Source organism: Elephas maximus, chromosome 9 (genome assembly GCF_024166365.1).
Source record: "Elephas maximus indicus isolate mEleMax1 chromosome 9, mEleMax1 primary haplotype, whole genome shotgun sequence".
In the NCBI taxonomy this organism is placed as follows: Eukaryota; Metazoa; Chordata; class Mammalia; order Proboscidea; family Elephantidae; genus Elephas; species Elephas maximus.
Window position 1 is genome coordinate 36,879,525 of NC_064827.1, and position 9,583 is coordinate 36,889,107.

A 9,583-nucleotide genomic window follows, 5' to 3' on the forward strand; every position below is an offset into this window, starting at 1 on the left:
AGGAAGCGTGTGTGTGTCTGATCCTACCCCCAAACACAATGTAAATTGCATTGGCCATAAATTATTTGAGCCTTTATTAATATATAAACATACTGTACCTTTGGGACTGAAATGTTCTTTTCTCCCTCATCCATCAGATGACCCCTATGCATCTTATAGATCCTCCATTGGAAAAGCTTCCCCTTTCTCTTCTAGGCACAATTGATCTCCTCACTCCTCCTTGGTGATCCCATTAGCCTTTCCCACATTTCAATCTAATTCTGGGTTTCTATGCATGTCTCACCTTTTCCAACATATGAGTACCTCTGAGAGGCTCAAAGTGAATAGATTAATAAATGAATGAGTACCCCATATACACACACATTTATATGCACATTTATTCATATAGCACTACTATATGGAATACTTGAGGGTAGAATGGCTACCTTACACTATTTTCTGGTCTTTGAATTTGAAAACACACTTGTAGGTGGAACAGCCGCTAAATAACAGTTCCAGAGATGATCATGCCTTACATCTGTAGAATTTCAAATGGAGTTCCCTGTGAGTTTTGCATGAGCCACAGCTTCAGGCAAGGTGAGAGGCTGGTGAAGAGTCTGTGTACTGCCTAAGTAAGTGACACCTCACTTTGTCCTTTGCAGGGAAGGCTCCCTGTGCGCTGGATGGCGATCGAGTCACTGAATTACAGCGTATACACCACCAACAGTGACGTGTGAGTAAGCCTCTGATTACTGAAGGACTTTTTTTCCCCCCAGAAAACTATGCATTTGACAGAGGTTTAATGGGAAGCAGGAACGTTATATATATATCTGCAGAATAAAGCTAATCAATAGACCTAGGGAATAATTGAAGACAGAGTAGACAATTTTCAGGTTGTAAAAATCACTGGTGGCAGAAAAACTAAATAACTGGGAGCTCCTCAAAATCAAACACCTATGCTCATCCAAAGACTTCACCAAAAAAGTAAAAAGACCACCTACAGACTGGGAAAAGTTTTTAGCTATGACATTTCTGATGTGAGCCTGATCTCTAAAATCTACATGATACTGCAAAAACTCAACTGCAAAAAGACAAATAACCCAATTAAAAAATGGGCAAAAGATATGAATAGACACTTCACTAAAGAAGACATTCAGGTAGCTAACAGATACATGAGGAAATGTTCACGATCATTAGCCATTAGAGAAATGCAGATCAAAACTACAATGAGATTTCATCTCACTCCAACGAGGCTGGCATTAATCCAAAAAACACAAAATAATAAATGTTGAAGAGGCTGCGGAGAGATTGGAACACTTCTACACTGCTGGTGGGAATGTCAAATGGTACAACCACTTTGGAAATCGATTTGGCGCTTCCTTAAAAAGCTAGAAATAGAACTACCATACGGTCCAGCAATCCCACTTCTTGGAATATATCCTAGAGAAATAAGAGCCTTTACACGAACAGATATATGCACACCCATGTTTATTGCAGCACTGTTTACAATAGCAAAAAGATGGAAGCAACCAAGGTGCCCATCAAAGGATGAATGGATAAATAAATTATGGTATATTCACACAATGGAATACTACGCATCGATAAAGAACAGTGAGGAACCTGTGAAAGATTTCATAACATGGAGGAACCTGGAAGGCATTATGCTGAGTGAATTAGTTGCAAAAGGACAAATATTGTATAAGACCACTATTATTAAGAACTTGAGAAATAGTTTAAACTGAGAAGAAAATATTCTTTTGTGGTTATAAGAGGGGGGAGGGAGGGATAGTGGGAGAGGGGCATTCACTAACTAGATAGTAGATAAGAACTACTTTAGGTGAAGGGAAAGACAGCACACAATACAGGGGAGGTCAGCACAATTGGACTAAACCAAAAGCAAAGAAGTCTCCCGAATAAACTGAATGGTTTGAAGGCCAGCGTAGCAGGGGCAGGGGTCTGGGACCATGGTTTCAGGGGACATCTAAGTCAATTGGCATAATAAAATCTATTAAGAAAACATTCTGCATCCCACTTTGAAGAGTGGCATCTGGGGTCTTAAACACTAGCAAGCAGCCATCTAAGATGCATCAATTTGTCTCATCCCACCTGGATCAAAGGAGAATGAAGAACATCAAGGACACAAGGTGATTACAAGCCCAAGAGACAGAAAGGGCCACATGAACCAGAGACTACATCATCCTGAGACCGGAAGAACTAGATGGTGCTCGGCTACAACCGGTGACTGCCCTGACAGGGAGCACAACAGAGAACCCCTGAGGGAGCAGGAGAGCAGTGGGATGCAGACCCCAAATTCTCATAAGACCAGACTTAATGGTCTGACTGAGACTAGAAGGACCCCAGTGATCATGGCCCCAGACCTTCTGTTGTCCCAGGACAGGAACCATTCCTGAAGCCAACTCTTCAGACATGGATTGGACTGGACAATGGGTTGGAGAGGGATGCTGGTGAGGAGTGAACTTCTTGGATCAGGTGTACACTTGAGACTATGTTGGCATCTCCTGCCTGGAGGGGAGATGAGAGGGTGGAGGGGGTTAGAAGCTGGTGAAATGGACACGAAAAGAGAGAGTGGAGGAGAGAGCGGGCTGTCTCATTAGCGGGAGAGTAATTGGGAGTGTGTAGCAAGGTGTATATGGGTTTTTGTGTGAGACTGACTTGATTTGTAAACTTTCAGTTAAAGCAGAATAAAAATTAAAAAAAAAAAAGCACTGGTGGCAGCTTTTGGGTTTCCTTTTGCCTATTGGCAGGAGACTTCAAGTTGCGAATTCTTTCGCTCCAGAGGAGGAAGGGGCAACTGGCCTTCCCGTGGCTCTACTTCCTGGGCTGACCTCAGTGTGCAAGACCTAAATAAGGGGGCCAGCCCAATATGGCAGCTAGGTGTGGTGATGGGGACTGGTGAGGGGTGAAGGTAAGGCCCAATGGTTGTGACCATTTCTGCTGGCAGCCTGCAGTGATAAATCTCAGGCTGGTGGTAGAAGGAAAGGTTGAGGTTGTGACTTAGATTATCTTGCCACCTCCTATTTTTAGGAGAAAAACTAGGGTTGAGGTGACTTCTCCAGGGGGGTTTGCTTCTGCCTGGGGATAGGGAGGGGACTGGCAATTATTGTGTTCTTTTAAATGTTATCTCATGGAGTCTTCTGCAAATCTTTGAGGCACAAATTGTTATCCCCACTTTCAGAAGAGTATACTAAGAGACCCCAAGTGGCTCAGTAATTTATCCAAGGTCACACAACTATTAGGTTGAAGAGATGAGATTTAATTCAGATCTGCCTGGCTCAGAGTTTTTTCCACAGTACCAACTTGTATTCTCTACCTGCAGTAAGTTGGGGGCTCTGGGAAAGCTAACATTGCTTCTCTGTTGCAATCCCTCCATTAGTTTGAGAGGACCCCACACTGGGTGCAAGGCCCTAGCCTAGAAGCAGACACTTAACATTTCTTTTTATGACAAGGGGTTGATCACCTTGGCTTTTGGGCAGAAAGTCGACTGGTCAAACTGTTTGCTAATTATTGGTTTTGAACTTGTCCCTTCTGCAGTTGGTCCTACGGTGTGTTACTATGGGAGATTGTTAGCTTAGGTAAGTATCTATGTTTACCTACTAGAGATCCTCTAGGCAAAGGAGTGGGCCGGTCCAGTGCTCCTTCACTATATAAATCCATAGGGCACCACTTGTAAGTGCCACCAGCTGCAACTTGGAAATAGACACGTATTTACATGTATGAGTGTTTTATCCCCATGTCTCTTTTTTTGAAAACCCTGTGTCTAATGTCCTATTTAATACTAACAACTTGATGGCCATAAACTTCATCAGTAGATTAGTTGTCCCTACTTGTACAAAAAGGAGCCCTGGTGGCGCCATGGTTAAAGCATTTGGCTGCTAACTGAATAGTTGGTGGTTCAAACTTACCACCCACCCCGTAGGATAAAGATGTGGCAGTCTGCTTCCACCAAGATTTACAGCCTTGGAAACCCTACAGGGCAGTTCTACTCTGTCCCACAGAGTCACCGTGAGTCAGAAGTGACTCTACGGTAATGTTTTTTTTCTTTTTTTGGTTACTTGTGCAAAGAGGTAGCAGAGCGTAACGAGCTTTTTTCTACAACTTTTTAAGATGGCATATTAGACAACTATTAAAAGTCACACTTTTGAAGGCCATTTAATAGCATGGGAAAATATTCATGCCAAAAAAGACATAGCAAAATTGCATATAAACTATGATCCTAGTTATATAAATATTACATATGGAAAAAATAAAAAAAACCTGGAAGGCATTAAACAGAAAGGAAATAAGACTTATTATATTTTTTCCTTCATGCATTTTTGTATTTTTAAAAATTTTCTACAGTGAACTTGTATTGCTTTTGTAATTAAAATTGGACAATATTGTAGATAAAATAGGTGTTGCATGATTTAACTATAGACTTTCAATTAGAAAAAATACAAATATCTTTGATACAATAGATGTGCTGTGTGTAGGCAGACTTGTGGAAAAGAATGAAATGCAGTAATGAACCCTGTGGTGGATCTTTCCACTAAAGGAATGGTCACATTTTAGTGCGGTCTGTAGCCTAAGTCCAGGTTTGACATAAGTGGGTTTGACCTGGGAGGCAAGACCTTACTGGGCGCTCACCCCCCGGACAGACCTCACCTTTCTTCCAGCCATTTGGCTACAGAGCCCCTGAGCAGGAGGCAGACCACTGCCTTCAGCACTAGAGGGGCTTAGGGTGACACCCTTTCCTGTCTTTCAGGTGGCACACCCTATTGTGGGATGACGTGTGCAGAGCTCTATGAGAAGCTGCCCCAGGGCTACAGACTGGAGAAGCCCCTAAACTGTGATGACGAGGTGTAAGTCAGGCCTCACCCTGGGGCCATTTTATCTTAACCTACCCCCCTGCATGTCTCCTGGGAGATTGACTCTAATAAAGGAATCATTTGATATATACATATACATATACGTGTACACACATATACAGGTATGCATTACACTGATACATACAAACACACACAGACGCTGAGATCCCAAATAGCCAGAAAAAGGGGGTTACTAAGACCATTATGCAATGGGTAGGGGATGATAACTTTCCAGGCATAGAAATTTAAGTGGAATTTAAGACGGTGACTCTTGGAAAGGTTGAAATGAGGAAGGGCAACAAATGAAGAATAGATCTGGAATATATTCATAAAGTTATTCATGAATAAATAGATGTATAAAATCTTGAGACTGACTAGGTGTGGAGATTTCAGAGCTGTCTCACTGTGGGAGATGGATATTTCTTTGTAGAATCTTGCTTCTGCTAGGGTTATTTTTCAGGAGTAAGAAATATTCCTGGGGGAAGAATGATTAATTTTGGTGATATCTCCATTTCCCAAACTAGCCATGGCAGGATCTGTCTTCCTGTAACCTGACACTGCCAGGTCTGCTGTGGGGCTAGGAAGACACATACAGCACATGACAGCAAAAGCAGCTTTATTTAGTTGGCCAAGTAAAGGAGCACACCGTGACTCGGGTCACCAGGTTGTCTCCCAGAACAGTACCCCAAGGGGTTTATATGGATAAAGTAAATCGGATATGGGGTCCCCAGGACCCCAGGGTAAGACCAGCTTGCTGATTGGTTTGACCTAAGAGGGCGTTCTTTGGGCGGTGTGATCTTCTGGGCCTGTTCAGTCTAAAAGGGGGGCCACAAACGGGGGCTCTGTTTTGCCCACGGGAGCGTAGACGGTGGTGTGTTTTTCGGCCTCTGACTTCAATAAAGTCATCTCTGGGGGGAAGGTCGCCAGTACTCCTCAGTTCAGGCTGAGGTTAGTTCCTGTTTTGCCTAATAAGGGGATAGTTTTTTTTACATACACGCTGGGAGTTAACTCTTTGTGTTACTGAAGATGGCAGCAGGTTCCGCCCCTTGGGACGGCCGCTTGTTTAGTCTATGTGGCCAGCTACTGCCAGTCTCATTACTGGCATGGTTTGAAGCGCTCAAGAATTTACCACAAATTATCCTCTTACCCATAGGTTGAGTAATTTATTTTCCAAACTGGGTCACTTGTAAGTGTGAAAGAGCATTTTATTAATAATGTCACTATCACAAGAGACATAAATCTAGACCGATGGCACTGGGTTTTTTTTTTATCTTTTTTTTTTTTTTTATCACAAGAGACATAAATCTAGACTGTCTTGGGCAAAGCTAGGCATACCTGGAGCATCACTGGACATAGTTCCTAAAATTCCAACTTTTGCGACTCATTCAACAGCGAGAAAATCATTAAGAAACTTTTGTTAAAGTACAAATAGCTCTGGTATCTATCACCCTGAACTAATGATTGACAACCTTAGCTGTATGTAAGTTTTCCCTGAAGCATTTGTTCAATACTGAACTCTTGAGCCCCACTCACAGACATTCTGATTCTGTAAGTCTAGGCTGGGTCCCAGGAATCTGCGTTTTAATAGTACACATAATTGTGACCACATTTGAGAAAGCACTACCTTAGACCAGTGTTTCCCAAGCTGTATTCCATGGAACACTAGTGTCTTGCAAGATATAAATAAATGATACGGAATTCTGTGGTCAGCTAAGTTTAAGAAGCTTCGTGTTAAAGCCAGTTGAACAAGTTTTGGGTTTTTTTGTTCTTTTTTTTTTTTTAAGGCAGGATTTTCCAGAGCTTTTACTATGCTTAGGAAAGAGGAAAATGCAATAGGTGGCGTTTTACGAATTTATTCAGAGCAAGGAGCATTTTTTTTTTTTTTAATGAAACACTACACTTTGAGAGATGTAGTGTTCCAAGGAAAATGCTGCCCTAGATGTATAGCTCAGTTCTCTCTGAATGATCAGAATAGCTGAAACAAGACCCTGTGAGAATGGTACCAAGAGTAGGCACTGGAACTACTGAGAGGCGAAGAGGACTTGGATTGGGAGGTGGGAGGCCTAATAGAAATTTCCTATGTGCCGTGTTTTTGTCTTTGATTGACTAAGCTTAATGACCATGAACTGACAAGCTACATTCTATTCTCTTTTTTCCTGTTTTGCACTCAGCCATGCACAGGACTGAAGGATAGTCATAGAGTTAACCCTTTAACTCTTTATTTTTGCAGGTATGACCTAATGAGACAATGCTGGCGAGAGAAGCCTTATGAGAGGCCATCATTTGCTCAGATATTGGTGTCATTAAACAGGATGCTAGAAGAACGAAAGGTGAGTATAAAGTTCAAAGCAGGGGCTTTTTAATTGGAATCCCTTATGTGCCCTCTACAGCTAATTAAATGTAGTTGATGCAATTAAATAAGATCTTCTGGGCATAGTCCTAGGTATTATACAGGTGGAGGAGCCCTGGTGGTGCAGTGGCTGAGCACTTGGCTGCTAACCAGAAGGTTGGCAGTTTGAACCCACCAGGTGTTCCACAAGGGAAAGATATAGCAGTCTGCTACCATAAAGATTACAGCCTTGGAAACCCTATGGGGCAATTCTACTCTGTCCTATAGGGTCACTATGAGTCAGAATCGCTCAAATGCAAGAGGTTTGGTTGTTTTTAGTTTATTATGGGGACATAAAGAAGGATATGGCTCCCAACTTTGAGGAAGTTGCACTTTGGGGGCAAATAAGATTTCTACATAAGGCATAGTCACATACTCTAATGGAAATTAGCCCATTAGAGCCAGAGGGATTTTATCAGTCACATAGCCCGACCCTCTCCTCTTATAGATGAAGAAACAGACTCAGAGATGTGAAAGTGACTTGCCCAAGGGCACATTGCAAGTAGAAACCAGAGTCTGGCCTAAACAGGTTGCTATGGGGAAAGTCAGGGACCCTATAAAATTTCTAGAAGGTAGTTAGTTGGTTATACCAATTTGGGGGCTCGAAAGACAAGTCTGGGCTAGGGAAACAGATTTTGAAAGTCACCACAACCCAAGCGATAGTTAAACCAGAAACAAGGGTGAGATCATACAGGGAGATAAGAAGATGAGAAATGGACAGAGGAAGGAGCCCTGGAAAACTGAAACATTTCAGGAGGAACCAATAAGAGACGGAGAGAAAGGGAAGATGAGCGACTTAGGAAAGGGAGAGGATGAAATTTTAATTGCAGAAGCCTAAGGATGCATTTCAAGAAGAGAGTAGGCAGTAGAGGAATTAAGGGCAGAAGAGTGTCACCCAGGTCCCTAGCGTTTGAGTTGAAACAAGCTAAGAAAGCCAGTGGATGACTATTGCTGGCCCTGGCAGAGGTAGTACCTAGGCAACCTGTATCTCTGAACCCCTCTTGCTCTTCCAGACCTATGTGAACACTACGCTTTATGAGAAGTTCACCTATGCAGGTATCGACTGCTCTGCTGAGGAAGCAGCCTAGAAGACACTCTTCATCAGCATATCATCTGTTTCCTTCACCAACATGAGAGACCCTTGATACATGCTGAGAAAACAAGCAAGCCGCTGCCTAGGAGATGTGATATAGAAGACAGAGGTGTATATATATTGCCGTATGCCTGGGACCCTGACCACAAAACCCCCCGTGTGGATCTGTAGTACACTCTAATAGGACTGTATATACTGTTTGAAGTAAGAATGTGCAGAAATCAGAATGCCTGTTTGTGGTTTCATATGCAATAATATATTTTTCTAAAAATGTGGACTCATGAAGAAGGTGTGAGAGTACAATTACTGTAATGCATAACTCGTTCTTGTCCTAGCTCATTTTGGTAGTTACTTTTATATTGAATGCTATAAACTGTTTTGCTATATAGAAGTAAAATATTGTTAATAAACCTAACAGTGATTTTGATACCACAGGTGAGAAAATGGGTGGAAATGTATGAATTCCAATAGCCCATAGGTTAACACTTAAGAGACTGGAAAGTCTACGTGATGTACAAGAAACTCTCCTATCTCTAAATTTTCTGTCTTACCTGTAGAAGCCAGCTCAAATTCATTTGGGTATATCGCAACTTTGTCGTTGTGTTTACAGAGCCCACAAGCCAGTCCAGAATGCTAATATCTAAAAACAGACTTAAACTCATTTCTTAGAAGCCTAAAAACCCTTAGAGAAGCATAAATAAGTTTAATAGATAAATTAATGGGATTTAGTTGTAGTTTCTGTGGCAATGTTGTTTTATGTATGTTAAGAAATAATAAAAACAGGAAACCTGAAGTTATATTTGGGAAACATGTGGCATTTATCATACTAAATTAAAATCCCTGCATGTATTGCACATTGTAAAAAGTTTTAGCCTTCATCTGTTGTGAGTTTACTGTTTATACTGTAGGATCATGTTGCACTGAGATCATATGGTAAGTGAATAAATGTTTTGCCTACCCACTTGTGGTCTAGCAGTGTATCTCATGTTGTTGTTAGGTACTGCCGAGTCAGTTCTGACTCACAGTGACCCTGTGTACAACAGAGTGAAACTTTGCCCGGTCCTGTGCCATCCTCATGATCATTGCTATGCTTGAGCCCATTGTTGCAGCCACTGTGTCAGTTTATCTCATTGAGGGTCTTCCTCTTTTTCGCTGACCCTCTACTTTACCAAGCATGATGTCCTTCTGATACTACTAAATGTCTTTATTATACTTTAAAGAAAAATGCCTTAAATGATCGGCCCCTAATTTGTCAGT

At 41.8% G+C, this 9,583-nt stretch overlaps 1 protein-coding gene across 2 annotated transcripts in view; it reads left to right on the forward strand.

Annotated features, from left to right (window-relative positions):
- The window catches only part of TEK (TEK receptor tyrosine kinase), a 106,838-nt gene extending 97,556 nt beyond the window's left edge, over positions 1-9,282 (forward strand). For both annotated transcript variants that reach the window (XM_049895984.1, XM_049895985.1), the window contains exons 19-23: positions 642-712; positions 3,532-3,572; positions 4,742-4,838; positions 7,075-7,174; positions 8,247-9,282. In XM_049895984.1, coding sequence (XP_049751941.1) covers positions 642-712; positions 3,532-3,572; positions 4,742-4,838; positions 7,075-7,174; positions 8,247-8,321 — 384 coding nt within the window. In that variant the 3' untranslated portion in view covers positions 8,322-9,282. The remainder of the gene's footprint in view (positions 1-641; positions 713-3,531; positions 3,573-4,741; positions 4,839-7,074; positions 7,175-8,246) is intronic.
- Positions 9,283-9,583: the final 301 nt, after the last annotated feature.